The sequence below is a fragment of the Pteronotus mesoamericanus genome, unplaced genomic scaffold (assembly GCF_021234165.1).
Source record: "Pteronotus mesoamericanus isolate MK-2021 breed Mesoamerican mustached bat unplaced genomic scaffold, CSHL_Meso_final contig_73, whole genome shotgun sequence".
Classification (NCBI taxonomy): Eukaryota; Metazoa; Chordata; class Mammalia; order Chiroptera; family Mormoopidae; genus Pteronotus; species Pteronotus mesoamericanus.
Window position 1 is genome coordinate 4,939,046 of NW_026555245.1, and position 20,733 is coordinate 4,959,778.

At 41.0% G+C, this 20,733-nt stretch overlaps 1 protein-coding gene across 2 annotated transcripts in view; it reads left to right on the forward strand.

Moving 5' to 3' along the window:
- Positions 1-20,733, forward strand: part of FRMD3 (FERM domain containing 3) — a 255,507-nt gene that overhangs the window by 124,618 nt on the left and 110,156 nt on the right. For both annotated transcript variants that reach the window (XM_054582987.1, XM_054582986.1), the window contains exons 2-3: positions 1,690-1,794; positions 16,578-16,620. In XM_054582987.1, the coding sequence (XP_054438962.1) occupies positions 1,690-1,794; positions 16,578-16,620 (148 nt within the window). The remainder of the gene's footprint in view (positions 1-1,689; positions 1,795-16,577; positions 16,621-20,733) is intronic.

The window sequence follows — 20,733 nt, forward strand, 5'->3', positions numbered from 1 at the left end:
TCCAGTGATTTGATTTCTCAGCAACCCGTTTAAAGTGGAAGGGTTACAGAGTAAATCAGTAAAAGGAACTAAGACCATTGATTATATTTTGGGCATTGGCTTTAGCTGTCATCAGATATAGTTGGTTATTTGGGCCTCCTACGTTAAAAAACGATTACAGAAGTCTAAAAACAAATTTCATCTTGATGTTTTGCCACTTTTGAACTACATCAAATGGGTTCTCAGGAAGTAAAGGCTCAAAACTCATTCAAAATTAAACTCAAAGTGATTTCAGGAAAATTGAGGCTTCCTGTCACAAGATGGGTTTAAAAGCACATGCCTGGGTTGTGGGTTTGGTCCTCCGTCGGGGCGCCTATGAGAGGCAACTGATGAATGTTTCTCTCCCTCTCCTTCTCTTCCCCTCTCTCTAAAAATAAAAATAAGTAAAATCTTTAAAATAATAAAGCCCCAGTCTTTTATTCAGTGCAATGCATCCCAGGCCAGCAAGTAGTTTTTCCATCATTTTCCCAAGCTGATGGAACTGATTTTTAATGAAAAGATAATCATTGTAACATAGACCAAACTGATCTTCCAAAATTACTTTTAGTGGATTTGGGAGAGTGGCTTGCATAATGTCTAATTTCTTCATTTATTTTTATAGGTCACATTCCATCCCCAAACCATTCCATGGGTCTGTCAGCGACTTTGATTGAGGCAGAAATTTATCTTATCAAATATCCTGACTTAGGGCTTGGAAGGGTCTTTGCTGTTAAAAGGGTTTTTGTTGTAATGGTATTTATCTTAATCAGATTTGGCTGACACATCTCTTACTCATAGAATTTTAGAAGGAAAAATAATCTAACCAACTTAGAAATCACCTAGTGCAACCAACTTCTTTTACTGCTAGAGAGTTTGCCAGGGTCACCTGAGCTTGTCTTTGAATTCCAATTCTCGGCTCCCTCCAGTCTCCCATGGTGCATTTCTGTGTTGATATCAGGATGTGATATGGTGGCTGTGAGGAATGTCCTATCTGATAACCATTTACCACATTTCTCTGCCATCCAGACCTTGCCTTCTAGCAGAGTCGCAGCGGACCCATCAATGCTCCAGGGAGACAAAATGGCATGGTAGGAGCCTGGATTCTACAGTTCAGTGTTCTGGGTCAAACTCTACCTTGCTCAGTACATGCTGTGTGACTTTGGGCAAGCCACGGAGCCTCTATGCCTCAGTTTCTTTAGATTTAAAATCGGGAACTTCCTCATAGAATAGTGGGGATTGAATGAATACAGAGCAGTTGGAGCAAGCAGTCAGGTGCATTGTATGTGGATTTGCAAATTATGAGTTTCCACTAGGTATTGAGTTGTGAAACCAGTGATCTGAACCACATGGCACATAACAGAATAAAATAGAACATATTAAAGTGCATTGCATTTATGCAAGGTACTATTTGGTGTCCCTTTCTCTTTTCTTTTTGGTGTCCCATTGGGGAGTGTGTGTGTGTGTGTGTGTGTGTGTGTGTGTGTGATGGCTTACAATGCAAAATAATTTCTCACTGTGGACTGTAATTAGAGAATTTGGAAGCCCCTCTCTAGGGCCTGGAGAGAGTGAATCCATTTCTCTAAGCACAGGCCTATCAGGGTGAATAAGGGACATTTTAGCATGAATGCACAGGTGAGCAATGGCTGAAACTCAGATGTGCTTCCTTTGCAGAGGGAGACCAAAGGGCAGTTTCTGATTGACCACATCTGCAACTACTACAGCTTGCTGGAGAAGGACTACTTTGGCATTCGTTATGTGGACCCAGAGAAGCAGCGGGTAAGAGCTGATTTATGTCTGGACTCATTTGGGGGAGCCACTCGGGCTCTGGGGTGCTGACGAGGTTCCCGCCAGAACAATTGTGATGCACTCTCATTCTCATGGCTATTGATGGATATTGACTACTTGAAACCGACCAGCCTTGGTGCGGGGGGGGCGGGGGGAGAGCACGCACGCACTCTCATAAGAGTCTAGGATTGTTCCCAGTGGACTGGGTGAGGCACGAGAAGGGAACACTTACCCTAGGCCTTTCCAGAAGTTCCTCCCACTTGGTTGAAGACAAAATGTTCCTGTACCTTTCGAACCCCAAGTTTGCCAAAGCTCTTCAAACAGTGGCTACTTAAAGTCTTGTTGTAGAGAAAATCCACTTCTCACTATAAGAAGCTACTGGTACACAGGAGAACAGGGCAGTGACTGCTTAATGGGTTCAAGGTTTTCTTTTTGGGTAAGGAAAATGTTTGGAACTTGAAGTAGGTGGTGGTTATACAACATTGTGAAAATACTAAATGCCACTGCAATGCACACTTTAAAATGGTTAGCTTTGTTATGCGAATGCCAACTCAATTTTAAAAAGCTTTGGCAAATGAAGGGTTAAGATACTTTGAAAGCTGCTTCTTGGACACCACTAAATTTGACAGCGCCCTCTGTGTTCCTGCTCTTGGACACATCTATCCTTTCTGGTCTCTTGGTGTTTAAGAGTGAGCGGAGGGTCTTGCCTTTTGAGCTGGTATACCAGCCTAATTGTGTTCAGGCACGGCATATGTCAGATTCACAGTGATGTATGCTCCTCACTTCCATAGGTCCCAGGAATCTCCGCCCCAGCTCCCAGCACCTGCTGTAGATCGCAGGTATGGGTTAGAAGGCCTTGTATCTGCTTCTTACCCTGCCCTACTGCCAAGCAGAGCAATGTGTGAAAGGCTCAGCTAGGGGTGGTCAGGGATGGTGGGACAGGTCCCCTCAGACTTTAATTTTCTCTCTTTCTTACTAGTGTCTCTGGGTCATCTTTTTCCCCTACATAGAACATCACCTGGTTCTTTTTATTTTGAAGATTATTTATTTATTTTTAGAGAGAGGGGAAGAGAGGGAGAAAGAGAGGAAGAGAAACTTTCATGTGAGAGAAACATCAATTGGTTGCCTTTTGTACACACCCTGACTGGGGACCAAACCCACAATGGAAGTGTGTGTCCTGACTAGGAATTGAACTGGCCACGCTTTGCTTTGTGGGATGATGCCCAACCAACTGAGCCACACTGGTCAGGGCACCTCCTGGTTCTTGCTTTTTGTGTTTACTGACCTAATACTATGAGGAGAAGCATGTACTTTGGGAGAAGAGTAAAGGAGGAAGCTGTTAAGGAATAGATTAGATTTTCTTCTAGAACATGGGGAATCTTAGTAGCTCCTACAGTCGAGCAGGACCTAATCTTCTATAAAGAAATACAATATGGTGGCTCAGAAGGAGATTTTGGTTTCCTGTAGCACTCTTAGGGACCCATTAATGGGCCAAGCATTTACCTGAGTGAGAGGAAGGTAGTAGGACACTGATGAGGATGTAGGGCTGACATGAGGTTGCAGAGGGGATGTGGGCCATTTACTAATGATTAACAGTGGTTCCCAGACCTGGCCCTGCAGCAAAATCCCCTTAGGTTTTTGCTAAATATGCTTAGCGTGGATCCTATTCTAGACCTCCTGAACAGAGTCCTGGGTCTAGGGCCAGGGACATGTATTTTAACTCATCCTGGTTCTACTTTTGATACAACATGCCAGTTTTGGTCTCCCGCCAGTGTTGGGGACCATGGCATAAAGACATCCGTAGACATAACTTCTTATGGCCTATGAAGGTGTTACCTTGTGTGGAGAGAAAAACGTGGAGGCTCGAAGACGTTCTTACGTGCCTAAGGTCTCACAGCTAGTAAGTGGAGGAGCGAGTATTTACATTTAGGATTATGGTTTAAACCCTAATCCTTATATGCCAGACAGATTCTGTGGACTATATTCATCATATAGCCACCACTGTGTGGAAAATTCCACTTTAAATTCTGAACAGCCAACCTATGGAAGTAACTCTACTATTGGATGAGCATCTATCATGTGCCGGGAATGTTACTCATATGGTCTCTGGTCTCTCCCAATATACTGCAGGGAGTGAGAAAACCGGAGGTGCAGGGAGGGTCAGTGGCCTGCCTGAGGCCCCATGGCCAGTCATTGTTGGAGGAAGGATGGGATTTGAACCCATATTCTTTCCATTTTATCTCCCACATGAAAATCTGAAACATAGTCTAGATCAGGGATCTCTAACCTTTTTCTGTCAAGGACTATATAGAAAATATTTTCACTTTTGTGACCCACGCAGCCTCTGTTGTAATTACTCTATTATTTCCATTATGGAAAGCAGCCAGAGATAATCTCTAAAATAATGGATGTGGCTGTGTTCCAAAAACAAAATAAAAAACAAAAAAGAAACAAAACCTTTTTTCCAGTAAAAGTATTTTACAGAAAATAGGCAATTGGCCATATTTGCTGACCAATAGCCTAGACATTAGCTGGAAACCACTTAAACACATTAGCTTTTTTCATTTCTTTTGACTCTCTCATTGGGGAGATAATGGATAAAACATTAAAAAGTGTTTAAAATTGGAATCAGAGATATCAATATGAACTCATTTTTTAAAAAACATGCATAAATAGATGTAGAAATCAATATAGGTATGTGTATATGTGGGCTAGTACACCTACATATATTTATAGGTTCTGTCCACTGAGATGGCCTCGAAGCAATGACATCACAGTAGCAATGAGCACACCAAGCTCCCAGATCTTGGCTTCTTTTTTAGAATCTATAATTTTTATTTATTTTATTTTTTAAATTGAATTTATTGGGAATACATTGGTTAATAAAATTATATAGGTTTCAGGTATACAATTCTACAATATATCATCTGTATATTATATTGTGCATTTACCACACCAAGTCAAATCTCCTTCCATTATCATTTAGATCTTGGTTTCTAAATACCATTCTCCAATAAAAGGAACAAGGGCTCCTTGCAGAAATGGCTGATTCTAGGGCTGGGACAGGGAAATCACAAGATGAATCTGAAGCATATTCAGGTGCCAAAAAGTAAGGAAGTGCTGATAAAGCTAAAAGATAAGGCCCTAGGAAAGGCCCAGAGCCAACCTGAAAGAACTTCTAGTGGCCCACACTGGGACAGGAGTGGCAAAAATAAATAACAGTATTGAATTACAATCCCTAGAATAAAATAAAGATCTATGCGTTCTTACTGATACAAAGAGAATGACTGAGTAAAGAAATAAAAGAGGGAGAAGGGGCAGCTTTTCCTTACAGAGGAATTGAAATTAATAAATGTAGAAGGAATGAGAGAAATAAAAAAACTGCCATTAGAACACCACAATAATAACTGTTGTAGGCAAGATCCCCGGATGAATGCTGAAATCTGTGGGCAAAAGTTTGAGGAGAAATAGGAGATTTCTCATGGTCTCAAAGTATCTCCCTCACTCCTTGGTAGGTTTTAATTACAAAGGGACAAAGAATAACTTTATAGTAAAGAAATCTGGTAGACCTCACTTTAACCAAGAGATCAAGGTTAACAGCACCAGTAAAAAGATGTACCAACATCACGTTACCTCTGTTATCATGCACTGAGAAGAGGAAGGGCACAGTCTCTGCGGTGTTTTTCTTAAGAATGCATAATCTCCTTCAAATTCTGAGAAAACATTGGACAAACGGAAGTAAGACACATTCTTCATAGTAGCTTATCAATACTCTTCAAAGGTGCAAAGGTCAAGAAAGGTGAACAAAAACTGGGAAACTCAGTTTAGAGAGAGATACATCTAAAGCAACATGGGGCCCTGACTGGGATTCTGGAACAGAGAAAAGTATCAGTAGTGGCAAAACTGGTGAACTCCAATTTAAGCCTACGCTTTAGTTAATAGTATTGTGTTCATAATTAGGTTCTTAATTTTGATTATTGTATTATAGTTATATAAGATGCTAATATTAGGGGAAGACGGGTGAAGGTTACACAACACTTTGCAAGTTTTCTATATATTTAAAGTTATTTTTAAGTTAAAAAGTCTTTAGGTTGATGTGCTTCATTGTTCTTTATATTTTGATTTGGTTTAGCTTAATTTTTAATGTTCAGACTTTGGTAGTAGCTTGGTGGAAAAAAATGTGAGTCACAACCTCCAAAACTGTTTTATCTGATATATCCATTCAGTTGCTTAGAGGGCTGTCTAAGTAGTTTTGTTTTTCCCCTGCATCACACAGCAGTTACAGCCTTTTGATTTTGAGGCTACAATGTGAGTGTACTTCCACATGGGTTTCGGAGCAGTTGCTGCATGAAAGTGCATGGACTTTGTACCCTGAAATAAGTGAATTAAATCACATCTTTGCTGGTTAATAAGCTGTGTGAGGTTGATCAAGTTTACTGAGCTTCTCTCTCTGTCCAGATTGTTAAAACAGATAACAGTACCAACAGGTAGAGTTGATATGGGAATGAGAGATAAGGTATGCAAATGCTTAACAAATGGTATAATATACTGAGTACATGGCATGTGTTATTTTTATTGTTATTAACTGTTATTACTCTGTATTGGTTAGGTCTAGCTGAAGCAATTACAAGAGGAAAGAAGGCCATGATTAGCAACTTAAAAACCTAGAAATGCAAATGATTTCTTTCAAAGGCAGGGTGACCATTATAATGATCTTTGGGGAAAGATCACTCTCCAAGGGAGAATGAGCCTTGGAGAATTAGAAAAATGGGCTCAAAGGAACAAATATTCTGATATAGGAGTTTTAAGCAGAGATTAATTGACCAGCCTTGTTTTTTTTTGGGGAGGGGGGATTTGGGGTTTTTGTTTTTGTCTTGTTTTGTTTTACAGTTCATGTATTTCTTCTCAATGGAAAATAAGACCAATGTATTATTGGGATAAAAAGCTAATCATCAAAGAAAATCAAGTTATGTAGAAAAGCTGAAGTGGAACTTACCTCTGCTATGGGAGTTGGTGGTTTGCCTACAACTCTTCACAACTTGATTTGTGGCAAACCATTGTGGAATATTAAATATTTAGCACTATTACATTTGGAACACCATATGTTTGACAAGATGTCTCATGCCCCATATGCTCTGGGAGTGGTGAGAACTGAGCCAGTAAATGACTATCTTTTGCCATTTTAATGGTAAGGGTGCAGAATTTCCATTACTTTTAAAATGTGAGTTAAGGAGGGGTAGATTCAATACCGGTCAATAAAAATCTCCTTGAGTTTCCATCACAGTTTTCTTCTGAAGAACACATATCATCTTGGTTGTATATAGTTAGGGAAAAGGTGTGTGGTATTTTCTTCACTTTACTGATAGAGAAGTCTTGGAAGAAACAACTCCAGAAGAAAAAGGTAGTACTTGGCTTAAGTCCTGGTATTTTTTTTTTTTTTAAATGTAGCATGTTTTTTCCATCACTTCTGCTCAGGTATTTGGGTAACTTCCCATGCAAGTTGAAGTTTTGAAATAATTGGATTTCATAATTCCATGTTTGTATGGCTATGATATGAAATATTTATTGCCCTGAACTTTCTTTCTTGTTCTTTAACCCTTTCCTGTACTTAGCTGGGGAAGCCACCTCCAGTGACTTAGAACTGGGGAAAATGCTCAGCAAATGCCCCGGTTCTAAGTCACTGGAGGACTGACTTGGTTGTAGGTGGCTGGTTAGAGTCTGCAGGCAGAGTAGGCCCAGTGCTTTTCATTTTAACTCTCCCATTTCTAAGCACCTGTTTCACCCACTTACATCAGTGGCATTCTCACTTGTACCTATAGACAACTAGTTCGCCTCGGAAAACCCACATCTCTGGGGCAGTGTCCTCAAGCACCCTTGTATTAGGGTCTTGTGTGTCATGTGGCCATTGGACATGCTTTCTGATAGGATGGCCTGGGAAATCATGGATGCAAGGACGTGCTGAACCCTGATGACTCCCTCCCCCAAATACAGTCATAGCCCTGAGGTGTTTATGTTGGTAGCCAGGAAGGACTAGTAAAACTATCAGTGAATTTTATTCATAATGGGAAAAGACCTTTTCTAAGTTAGAGCAATTTACTCTTTCTAGAGGCACCTTTGGGAAATACATGGAATGGAATAAAAACAGGTCCAATGATTTGAGGCCTCACTCTGGGGATGGTGCCAAGAAGCCAGACAGCCTTATTTCCCACCAGCTGCTTTGCCGTTGAAAGGCTGCTTCCAGCTCCAGGGGACGATTGCTTCGCAGGTGCTTGGAACTCGGAATGAGAGCGATAGCTAAGATTTAGGGCAGCTCTGCACTGAAGAGCAGGGTTGTCCTGCAGCCTCACTGGTCATGAGTTTGTCTGCTTAATGAGTCCTCTCATGACAAATCACGACTGCGCAGATGCCTGTTTTCAGAAGGCTACGGACCAGTAACTTGGCCTAGTAGGAAAGGACTTTGGGCACTTAAGTTATAAGGAACAAAGCACTATCACAATAGCTTGAAAACTAGATATACTCTATAATTGGTTCAATTGTGGCCCAAGATATGAACGCTGACAGATTTGGGGAAATTGTCATATTCCTTTAACAGAAAGTAGAATCTGGTGTTTAAAATGATTGCTCCTAATTGGCTCAGTCTATAGCCAATGTCCTCTCCTGAAAGGGGATGGGATGCCTGATAAAGACAGGTTGCATTCTGGGACTCGCTTAGCCAAGGGGGATGCCATAATTTTAGAGGCGGGAGAAGCAAACACATGAACTGGATATCATTTTTTTGGGCTAAAAAGCAGACATAAGAATAAATGAGGCTGGGAAAATGCCATTTTGTCCCTGTTCGATATGGTAAAAACAGGATATCCAAGACAGGATGGTCTTCCTCCTTGGTGGTGTGAACCTCCTGGGGTAGATGAAGACAAATTAATTAGGGAGATCAGGGCTAAGTGGCCTCATTAGAGAGAGGAGCACTCACTGGAGACTTCTAGCAGGCAATCACATTAGAGCTGACTGGAGACGAGCAGGTTTGGAAGTTTCAAAATAAGTTTAAAGACAATTTTTAAGTCAAGCTAGAACAAAGACTGGAATGGAACTAGGATGTGTAACATGGAGGAACAAAAACAGTATAGGTTAGGAAATGACCATTTAAAGCAGGCTTTTATCTCTTTTCACCCATGCTCTGGCAGATCTTTCAAAGGTTTGATTGTAACCCTGTGTTATATGCTTTGAGGGTAATAATGAATATGTTAATTAGCTTGGGCTGCTAAGAGGAAACACCATAGACTGGGGAGCTTAAACAGAATATTTATTCCTCACATTTCTAGAGGCTGGGAAGTCCAAAAGATCAAGGTACGGACAGATTTGTTTCCTGGTAAAGGCTCTCTTTCTGATTTGCAGATGGCTGCCTTCTCCATGTGTCCTCACGTGGCACTGGGGGCAAGGAGGTGGGGTAGAGAGCAAGGACTTGTACTGTGGGCTCCCTTCCTCTTCTTATAAGGACACTAATCTCATCATAAAGTCCCAACCCTAATGGTAATTTTACACCTAATTACCCCCCAAAGACCCTGCCTCCAAATACTGTCACGCTGGAGGTTAGAACTTCCACATGTGAATTTGGAGGAGTTGGGGGAGGATCACACACATTCAGTCCATATCAAGAAGTGAGAGTTCTAGGTATCAATTGCGGTGTATCAAGTCCCTACAAAACGCAGTGGCTTAAAACGACACAATTTTATTTTATCTCAGGATTTTGTGGGTAAGGGATTTGAGCAGGGAGGACTCCGCTGGATGGTTGTCCTGCTCCACATGGTATTGACCGGTCTCCCTCAGTAACTGGTGCTTTGATGGGGAAGCCTGGACAGTGGGACTTGGTCGGCGGCTCCCTGTGCATGTGGTTTCCGGGCCTTGCAGCCTGGCCTCTCCAGCAGGGTGTCTAAACTACTGAGAATGGCCACTTTGGGCTCCAGGCACAAATAGAACCACTTACCAAGTAAACTGTGCAAAAAGTTTTAGGGAGAGACTGAATTTGGGATGCCTGTGAGATGCTGCAGTGGAGATATTCACTGGATCAGAAGCTTGAGGAAGATGTTTAGGCCACAGAGATTTTGGTGCCCTGAGGCCTTCACTGCTTCAAAGCCCTGAGAATAAATTGTAGAGATCAGGGAGAGACTACAGAGTGAGAGGAGAATCTGAAAGCTAAACATCCATACTTTAAAGGATGATCCAGGAAGAGAAACCTGCAAAAGAGACTGACCAGGACCACACAGAGAAGAAAGAAGAGAATGAGGAAAGAGAGACATTCTGGAAGCAAGGGCCATTGTACGCTTAGTAAAGGGGAATAGCTCCAGTTTCAATCGTCAAGAAGGAAGGAGGATCTGGGGACAATATTGCCAAGATCTTCGATACCAGGAAGACTGGGACAAATCCTGTCCCTGTCGCTTGCTGATTGTTTGACTTTGAGCAGATGATTTAACCTAGGCCTCAATTTCTTTATCTGAAAATGAGGATACTAATAGTACCTGTGCCATAAAGTCATTCTTTAAATGCATTAGTCCATATTATCAACACATGTAACTGATGTTTTTACTATTATTCCATGCTTTAAAGAGTTTGTGAAGGTCCATGGGTCTAGCGACTAGGAGATCTTTGACCTTAGAACAGTGTGGTGACAATGTTAACTTTATATGGCTTGACAGCAAATGTTAGAGTGGTAAATTCCATTGTAATAAGCTTGAAGGAATTTCATAATTTCCTTTATGATTGCATTTTGGTGTCCTATTATATTTTAAAAAGCAATGGATGTTTTTATAACCTCTATTGCATTTTGTGACTACTATTTTTTTCTTTAAGTGTAAATTCAGGGTTAATTGCATGTAGAGCAGGGCCTATAACGCAAGTGTCAGGCTGACTCCCTTGCCCCAAATCTGTTTTGTAAATAAGTTTTATTGGAACTCAGCTAGTTCTATTAATGTATTATATGTGGCTGCTTTTGTGTGCCAATGGCAGAGCTGAGTAGTTCTGACTGAGATCATGTGGTCCACAAAGCCTACAATATGTATCGTCTGGTCTGTAAGGGTAAAAATGGTGCTTATACTTTCCTAGGCTTCCTGTTTCCACCTCTGTTTCTTAGCGTTTCTTCTGGATATTGTTTCTTTTTTGCTCATCACTGAGAACCTAGAATACAAAAGCAACCATGGGCTGAAGGAGTAAATAACACTACACAGAAGCAATGAATTTTTTTTAACAGATTGACTTCGAAAAGGACGTAACTTTTGCGTGTACCTGATCTACAGATATTTTAGTTGTAGTTGCCATGTATAGTAGATTTTTTAGAAACTGGAGTGGAAACCATTGTTACTGTAGCTCAATAAGTAGGGCCTACCTCTAACTTCCCTAACTTAACAGAGCACTGTTAAGGCTGCGTTCATTCAGATGGCATTTTCTTTTTTCCAGCAAAGGCCAAAGGGCCTAGAAATGGCATAAACCGGCTAGATGATGCAAAGGCTGAGTTACGCTGGGACTTTGTCCAGGTGAGATGGGAGAATCAGGCCATCTTTTCAGGGCTATGATGAGAATTGGCCAGATTTTGGATCTGGTTACTCCTGAGGGGAAAAACACTCTTTTGTTTGGGAGGAGGTGCATTCATTCTTGTTTAAAGCCCCATTGGGTTATTTAATACATTTCTGTGGGCTACAGATTATTCTTGTCTAGGACACCAAGGGTTTTGAGAGAGATAACAGAGAGGTGTGTAATTTATTCTGTAATCATAGGCTAAATCAGTTTCAACAGAAGCCCAACATTTGAAGATAACTGCTATATTGTTTACCTTTGGGAGCTTGCATGTCTGTGTACACATGCGCACAGCTACCAAATTAAAAATCAATCTACTTAGTCACAAGTAATCACCGCTTCACACCCACCTTCTTTTTCACCAAACAAGCCAGAATTAGAAAGTACAAAAGATATGCACTATTTCTATGAAAGAGGAGAGAAAAATGATTTCTTAGGACTATGTGCAGCTTGGTCTAGCAAAATAAAAATTTGTTGGCCATGCATGTTCTTGTCCTTCAAATTCATAGAATGTGGAACCTGAGAGCTGAACCAATCTACCCCACCGCTCCCCCGCCCCCGTCACAGATAAGGAAATCAGAGCCGAGAGGCTTTATCGTCTCTCTGCTTTTTACCCTCTTTGTGCAGCTTTCTTCCACTCCTCTTTTTCTTCAAGCTGCTGTCAATCAAAATAAATTTGTTCTAAGAAATGGCTTGAAGTGTTATCAGGCTAGATTGTCAATACTGAAAACCCTGTTAAATTGGGGGCTCTCACAGGGGACTTGCTTACCAGGGTTCAAACCTAAAGCAAAAGGAATAAACATCCAAGGGAAGGATTTTAAATATCATGGAGGGCAGTTTTTGGTGGAGAATTAGGAAGAATATCTTAGATCCATGTCCCAAAAACCAGATCCCAAGATAAAAATTCCATGTTTATTAGGAAATGTTCCCAGGAGAAGACTTGTAGGAGAGCCTGGGAATGGGATGGGAAGACAAGGAGGCAATGCAAGCATGGATGTCAGACAAAGTCATTCAGAGGGCAATGTGGGCTCGGTCCCACAGAGGGGCTGTGGGACAGTGTTGGTTGTGCCTTCCAGTTGTCCGGGCCACAGGGTGATGGAGCAGAGGTCTTTAGCCTTCCACATCTGTCAGCTATTAAAGAGCTGCCCTGCTGTGGGGTGGGTGTGAGTGAGCAGACTCAGTTCTCTGCCCTGCAATGGATTCCAGTGACATGAAGGCAGCCTTCCTACAAGGAATCAGACTATTGCATAACTATTGCAGACTATTGCAAAGGGAAAGCTACTGAGGGGCTCTGGGAAGACCGGACAGTATCTTTGCAGGCACCTTTCTGATACCTTTAAACCATGCTATGGGTGCATCCTCTGGTTCATCTCACTCCCTGAGCTCATTAGGTAGAATCACTGATTCTTAGCTGTTGTAGTCGTTGGAATTTTTATTTTAAATGAGAGTGGAGGAAGTGAAGGTTTTGTTCACAGCAAACCAAGCACAAATTCAGATTTTTGTTGGTAGGCTTTCTTTTCTGCCTCTCTCAGGGAATATCAGTTTTCAGTAAGAAAACAAAATAGCATCTATTCCAGGTAGCAAGTGAAAGAAAACTGGAAATGCAATAAATGTACTAAGCCTTATATCTAATTACCAAGTACATCATGGTGGTTATTTTTCTTTCAGACTTGACTTCATTGTCCAGCTTGTTACTCTAAAAGGAAGAATAAAAAGAGGGAGAATTCTCTGTTCATGTAAAGCAGAGGGAAGGTGGGGTGGGGAGTGAGAGAGGATGAGAATGACTATGGTGGTCTCATCAAGAGGGGCCAGTGTACCAGCTTAGGGGGCTCTGTCAGTGAGTGTGAAGAATGGGGCCAGCTGGTGTTTATGGAGCATTCATGATGCTTCAAGCTTGACATTCTCAAGCCTTCCTAATGAATTAACCGTTTAAACTTCACATGATGCTGTATGTGAGGAAACAGAGGAACTTGTTATAGGTCACACCACCAGTAAGTGGCAGAGCTGGGATTCAAGTCCAGTCCCGCTGGCTTCTGAGTCAGACTGGTGTCAGCCCTGGATGCTTAGCTGGAATTGGCATCTGGCTGTAATGAATGGAATTCTTCTGGAGTCTAAATGACATGAAATCCACCTTTATCCTCTGAGCAGAACTTATTTTTCTTTCTTTTTAAATTGATTTTTAAATTACTCATAGAATGCACCAATACATGTAAAAGTTTGAATTATAGAATTCTGTAATTCAGTAATTCTGAAATACAGAGAGTATTACAGAAAAGTCACTTCCTTTGATCAACACCCCTAAAATTCTTATTCTGCCTCTGTTACCCACCCTCACTTTTATCAGTTTAAGGTATATCACTTCAGAATTTTAAAAATATATTTTGCTACTCATTATGTATTCTTTTATAATATGTGATAGTTTTAAACTTTTTATTTAAAAAATAAAGCACATGAATTGTATGCTACCATGCTTCCGAGGTTCCCAAACTTTCTTAGCTTACGGCTTTCTTAGTGTCTGAGTGGTGTTTGCCCCCCTCTGTGGCAGACGTCCGTGGCCTTCATTCTCAAGGGCCTCCGTGCAGTCTTCGAGCCCTCCTCACGGCCCTGGGAGATCCCCGCTGCCCAACTGGCGTGAGCACGCAAAATGAAACTTACTTGTCATCCATGAGGGCAGAGAAAAGTGGGCAGGTTGAAGTTAGGCTGAGAAGAGCTGAGGAGTTCAAAGGATGCCAGGCAAGGAAAGTTCAGAATACATGTTTATATTTCAGACTTTCTTGGCAAAATAACTGGTGATTTTCCTCTGTGAAATAATAATAATAGGTATTGATCTCTGGCTGCTGTTATTTGTTTTCTCGCCTTAGTTCCAAGTTATTCAATTTATTTCTAGAAAAGTAATTTCATCACCAGACACCCTTTTCATTATTCTCTGTGAGTCCCATGTATTGAAAGATGTGGTCTACCAGTTACACTATACTTAAGTACTAACAACAGCATCAGCAAACAAGCACTTATTGAGTATTTTCCATGTGCCAGCCACCATTCAAGTGTCTTATGTTTATTAACTTTTAAAATCCTTACAACAACCCTATGAGGTACAGTAAGTACTATTACTATTCCCGCTTTATAGTTGTTGAAATTGAGACACAGAGATTAAACATTTTTGCATAAGGTTATAGAGCCAGTACATGGGTAACAACACATTTTCCACTCTTCCATCATAGCTGTGTAAAGGACAAATGTAATATCTGATTAGAAGGAGATAATCAAAAGTAGCATGTTAATTTCCAGGGGTTGGGAGGAAGGGGGGAAAAGGAGTGTTATTGTTTCATCGGTATAGAGTTTAAATTCTACAAGATGGAAGAGTTCTGCAGATGGATGGTGGCGATGGTAGCACACCATTATGAGGAGATTCGGGAGCACTAAATTGTACACTTTAGAATGGTTAGGATGGTGAATTAATGCTGTGTGTATTTTACTGCAATAAAAAAACTTGGGGAGGGAAAAGAGATAACCAGGGGTCCCAAAATAAATTGATATAATTTTGGTTGTATTTTTAGTTTGTGCTATGTGTCAGGAGGGAATGGGTGATTTTCTGTTAGATCCTTTGTGATGCTGAAATAATGAAAAGACCCCCATTCTTGTTTTTGAAGACTCCAGAGCCCTGACGCTCCAGGTTGGAAATGAATGATTTGACCATTCAATTTTTCAGTTTCTGGTGAAAGAATGAATGTTCAATGCAGATAATAATACTTACTAGAGTGAACCGATTCATTGGGAGGCTGCATAGCCCTCATTAAGGACTGTGCTCTGGAATTCCACTGAGCGTTGGCTTCACCATTTAACATCTTGAGCCCTAGATTTCTCATCTGTAAATGTGGTGAGAGTGATGGTCCATGGAGACTCCTGGAGTAGCACCTGGCACTTAGCAAACACTCAGCAAACTCTTATTAAACTTTATGGTTATGCATTATATCAAGCAGTAGTGATAATACAGAACCTTGAGGCTTCTTGGATGACACATGAGATAGAGTGAAGTGTAAGTTCTCAACTGGTAAGTTTCCTCCTCTTCTTTCCTCTCCAGTACCAAGCAGGGCAGGAGTGACCCATGAGTGAGGACTCCCAGACCTGTTGGTGGATACATAATGGCAGCCCTCTTCCTGTCTTTATGAACTGTAGGCATATAAAGTGATGCTTCCTGATGTTCCCTAAGTGGCTTCAGGGACACCATGTGATATAAAAAACTGCCCTGATCTCAACATGGTGCAGTGACCTTCACACATAGTGTGGAGAGAGAGCTGGCCGTTGAGGCCAGCATGGTGTCTGCTTCAAATGCCTGTCTGTAACATGGTTCTGGTCTACGCAGGTCTTTGAGTTTTGTGATGGAGGTGATTTTCCTTCTCGATGATCTCAGGTCTCTGAAATGAGATATTTATTTTTATTTAACTTTTTATAAAGGCTATATTTTTTTTAAAAAGGATTTTATTTATTGATTTTTTTTAGACAGAAGGAAAGGGAGGGAGAAACAGAGGGAGAGAAACATCAATGTGTGGTTGCCTCTTGTGTGTCCCAACTGGGGACCTGGCCTGTAACCCAGCCATGTACCCTGACTGGGAATTGATCCTACTACCCTTTGGTTTGCAGACTGTCCACTGAGCTGCACCAGCCAGGGCTGAAATGAGATATTTAAAATCATTTGTCCCTGCCCTTGGCAGAGGAAGGCTTGGCTTCGTGTGTGATGGGGCTAATACTGGTGTGGCTCACTATAACCTGAGAGGAGGGCACCTAAGGGAAGGGGGGCTGGGTGCTGACGCTGTCTCTGGTGTGGCTCTTTAGGTCATATATGTCCAAGTCTTTAGCCATCTGCGGCTTGCCCAGGGCAGTGGAGCTCAAAGAATCTCCTAGGAGTCAACTAGAGCCACCAGAACATCCCATTTAAGTACATGTTCTCTCTTTTGTCCTTCACTCCTAGCAACTATATGACTCAAATACTACTCAGAAAGTATTAATTCTCTGTAATTTATACCCTTGCCTGTGGTATTATTATTGCTGAATTGTTCGTGTCGATCAACAGAGGTGGTACCCTGAGGAATATCTATAGGAACCAAGGCAGTACTTTGGAAAAAGAATATCTTCATTAAATTCCTTTTAGTTATTAAGTATGCATCATATGGTCCAGCCATTTGACCCACAATCTCTTTTTTTCTCCCCAGCACTGGCTTGAACCTAACAAGTCCATCTTCAAGCAAATGAAATGTAAGTGTCAACCTGTGGCTTTACTTTTGCTATGAAATGTCCAAAGATAAATGCTGTTCCTTGGCAGGATTTTTTCCTGCCAGGGAAGAAATTCCTTTAGTTGAAGATCTGTGGGTGGGTGGGGCTTCTCCAGCAAAAGCTGAGTGACCTCTTGTTTGCTGCCTTGGGCCTTCTTTCAGTCCCTGTTCCTCTAGGCCCTCCTGGGTTTTCCCTCGTCACCATTTTACCCTCATGTCCATATTCAAACAGCGGAATAGGATTAAATGGTTAAATATCTGTCAAACATGACACCAGGGGCCTGGCTCCTTTTGACTTTGGGGGTTGCTAGTAAATGGTTCGAGGTGGGAAGTGCAGTCTTGGGGGTGGTGTATTTTGAAACTAAATTCAATCTTCCTGCTAACTTTACTGAAGGATGTATTATACTTTTCCACCCCTCAAATTCACTAAGATAAATAGTTCCCCTCCCTCCCTCCCCCCGAATAATTGTTTACAAGCTCTTGTGTTCTGACCTGCCCTTTAAATTAAAAAAAAAAAAATTTTTTTTCCTGATGCGCTCTTGGACGAGTCAGTTTGGAAAACCTCTCTTTAGAATATCTGGTCATCCACCTGAGACATTGTGACGAGGGTGTTGCTTGGTGGTCCTGGGTGGGCATGATGTTTTTTCCTGGTTACCTGTGTCAGGCTGCAGTCAACCTCCCTTTATTTATGGCTTGGAGGGGAGCTTCTGAAATGCACCTCAGAAATGCATTATCTGCTCTGAAACTCATTTATCCCTCTCTGCCAGCTTTCCCAGGTCTCTGAAATGTAGGTGATAAATCAGTTTCTCATCAGAGATCAGGTTAGCACACATTATGTCACTTGTCATCATTCAGGGGATTCTTTTTTCTCCAAATATGAAGAAATTATTCTGGGCAGGGTTTTAAGTGGGAGAACGAAAAAACTGAATGTGGATGGCAAACTAGCAACCAACATATTTATTCCTAATCCTCTGCTTTTTCCCTCCCTCTTCCTCCCTTCCCATTGCTTCCCCTTCCCTCTGCCATCTCTCAAGAGCAAACTGGCCAGTGCAGGAACGACAGACAGACAGCTAACGCCCATGGCTCCTGTGAGCGATGGGTCCTGCAGGGAGGTGACAATAAGGACATATGAGATGGAAACAGGGACGGCAGTGAGCGTGAGAGGTCCAGGGAGGTCTGCCTGCTGGGGCGAGGCTGGAATAGAGTTGGGATGAGTATCTCATAATAAGAAGGGCAGAGGTACTGGGAAGCTCTGTATAGAATGACTTGTAGGATAATGGGAATGAACTAACATGCCTGAGGAAAAAAATAACTGATGCCGAGATTTTATCCCTTAACTACTAAGTTTTGATATTTTTGTTTACATAGTTTAAAATATTTAGACAATTCCTCAGGAAACTTATTTATAGTAAATGGTTCTTTGATTTTGGTTCTTAAATGTCATGAAATATTTTCCTTAGGTCACACATAATTTTGAAATGTAAATCTGTCTCTAAAGTAAGATCTATTTCAACACTTAATAGAAGAAAAATTTAAAACATGTGAAGAATTTGCTGCTTAAGAGCTTTGTCTCTACCTTAGTAAATCTGAACAACCAACTCAAAATTTATAGTGCTATATAAAAGTGCTATAAAGAGTGACATATGACTACCTGCCAATTTCAGTTTAATGACAAATGGAATCTGAATCTAGGAAAAATTCTACAAAATTCAATAACTAAACCAGATGCAGTGACTCACTGATTCTAGGAATTGGCAGGGGTCTTTCTTACCCATCACCCAGTCCCCTGTTTTATTAAGGACATTAGTAAAGAAAATGTAGCTTTCTCAGATCACAAACCTAATTTTGTTGTTATTGTTGTCTATTAGTATCAAGAAATTCTGCACTCTTCTACACATGTCCTGGAAACAATAACTTTAATGTAAATTAGAAAAAAAAAACTAAACTAGAGCTTATAAAATGTTAACTCAGAGAAACTGGGTCCATTTCCTGTTACTTATTTATGAATTTATCAAAAGAATCTTGTTGCAGAACCCCAGACAGATTCCAGCTTGGACGTGGGCATGACTTTTATACTCTGACTGCCTCAGAAAAGGCGGTGAGAGCTTAATTCCTGGGAGGGACAGTTGCTCCGACTTCTGTCTCACTCGGGAGAGTGATGTCCGACTTTCAGCTCATTTGCCCTGACCTTATTAACGTCCCTCTGACTGTGGGTGTTCCCAGGAATGGTGTTTCCCAGGGCTGGCTGAAGATCAGCTGTCCTGATTAACAAACTCTTTATGAAGGCATTATTATTATTATTATTTCTTACTAGTAGTTTTAAAAATCATTTTTAATAATGTAATGTTTGTGGTTTTTCCAACAGTTCAGTTAAAAAGACAACCATATTTCCTTTCTCCTCCCCCTTATATCACCAAGCCCACCCTGAAGAAATAACTACTGTTAACAATGTTTTATATATACCTCTAGGGATTTTTTTGTTACATAAGCTCCCCAATATATGTAAGGCCTTTCAGAAACAAATATGAGATAAATCTCTATTATTATTCACCTTGTTGTTTTCTTTATAATTTTAGGGATTTTTTTCCATATCAATGATGCGTGATGGGTTTCATTTTAAAAATGGTTTACTAATAGTTCATTGTACGCATGTATGTAATTTATTAATGGACATCAAAGTTGTCTAGCCTTTTACTGTTATAAATTGTGCTACAATAAACAGGCTTGAATGTACATTCTTGCATCTTGTACATCTCCTACTAGAAATGCCTAGAAGTGGAATTGTTGGATCAAAAGCTATACATATTTTACATTTCCCTTAGTTATAAATGTCCATCCAAAGAGCTTATAATAATTTACTCCCATTAATGTTATATGAGAATGCTTCTTTCCCAAAATATTGTTGAAAATAGATGTCATCAAACTTATTTTTATGGGGAGCTTTTCCTCCTTTCTCATCCCCAGACTGGCATCATGTGGCAGGGAAGCTTATGCCCCCTCCTGGCAGTGAGGGTGACATCGCTTCTGCGCATTCCCCAGCGCAGGTCATGTGATTGGGCCTTCGGTCGTTGGCCTCTTTCGCCACTCCTCCTCTCCAGGTGTAACTGGCCTCATCGGCCTTTGAGTGCGCACTGGCACGTGCTGCGAAGGCCTGTGGCTCCTGCCATGGTCTTGCCCTGCAAGCCTGTAGGCACTGCCCTCCTTTGGTCTTCACTCCAGGTCTCTTCGCTGGTTGACTCTCAACACTTCTGTATTCACCACTGGGACAAGCAGAAACTGCTCAGCCTCTTTCATGCCCTGCTTCAGTCTCAGGGACACTTGTGTGCTCTTAGCTAAATGTCCCCTCTCTGCTTACACACGCCCTGCTGCCATTTTTTCAGTACCCTCCAAAGTTCCAAACACAACACTTTCCCTAAATGACTCAGATTACTTTGTCTTCCCCTGCTACACCTCACTCCATTCAGCCAAGTCCAGGGTACAGGTATCTTAAACTTCATGCTGCCCTCTCTGAATCTCTCCAAGTTCTCCACCTGCCTTCCTTTCCCACCCCCTACCCACAACTAGTAATGGCTTTTGTCCCTGGGTATTAGGTTAATATCCTAGAACAATAGCTTTCTTACACAGGCAGTAACTGTTTATCAAATATAATGGGAAAAAGTGCTATTATTTACAACAGCAATAACAAGTAAAGACACATTTCTTGTAAATAAATGTACCAACAAATGTTCAAGACCTATATAAGTGAAACTGAGATTTTACTGTAGAGTTAACTATAGAGTAGATGAAAAAGAGCTCAATAAATGGAGACTTCTCCTGTTTTTGGTTATTATTGTTAAAGTCAATTCTCCACAAATTAATATATATATTCAGTAATTTTCAAATCAAAATTTCAATGAGATTCTTTATGGCATGTAACAAACTGATTCCATGGCTCATTGGTGAAAATGCTCAAAACCACCCAAAAAATACAGGGAGGGGCAAAAGTAGGCTTATATTTGTGAGTACACAAAATAGTTTATTTTTTTTCTTTTTAAAAAGATTTTATTCATTTATTTGCTGAGTGACGAGAAGGGAGAGAGAGAAAGAAACATCAATG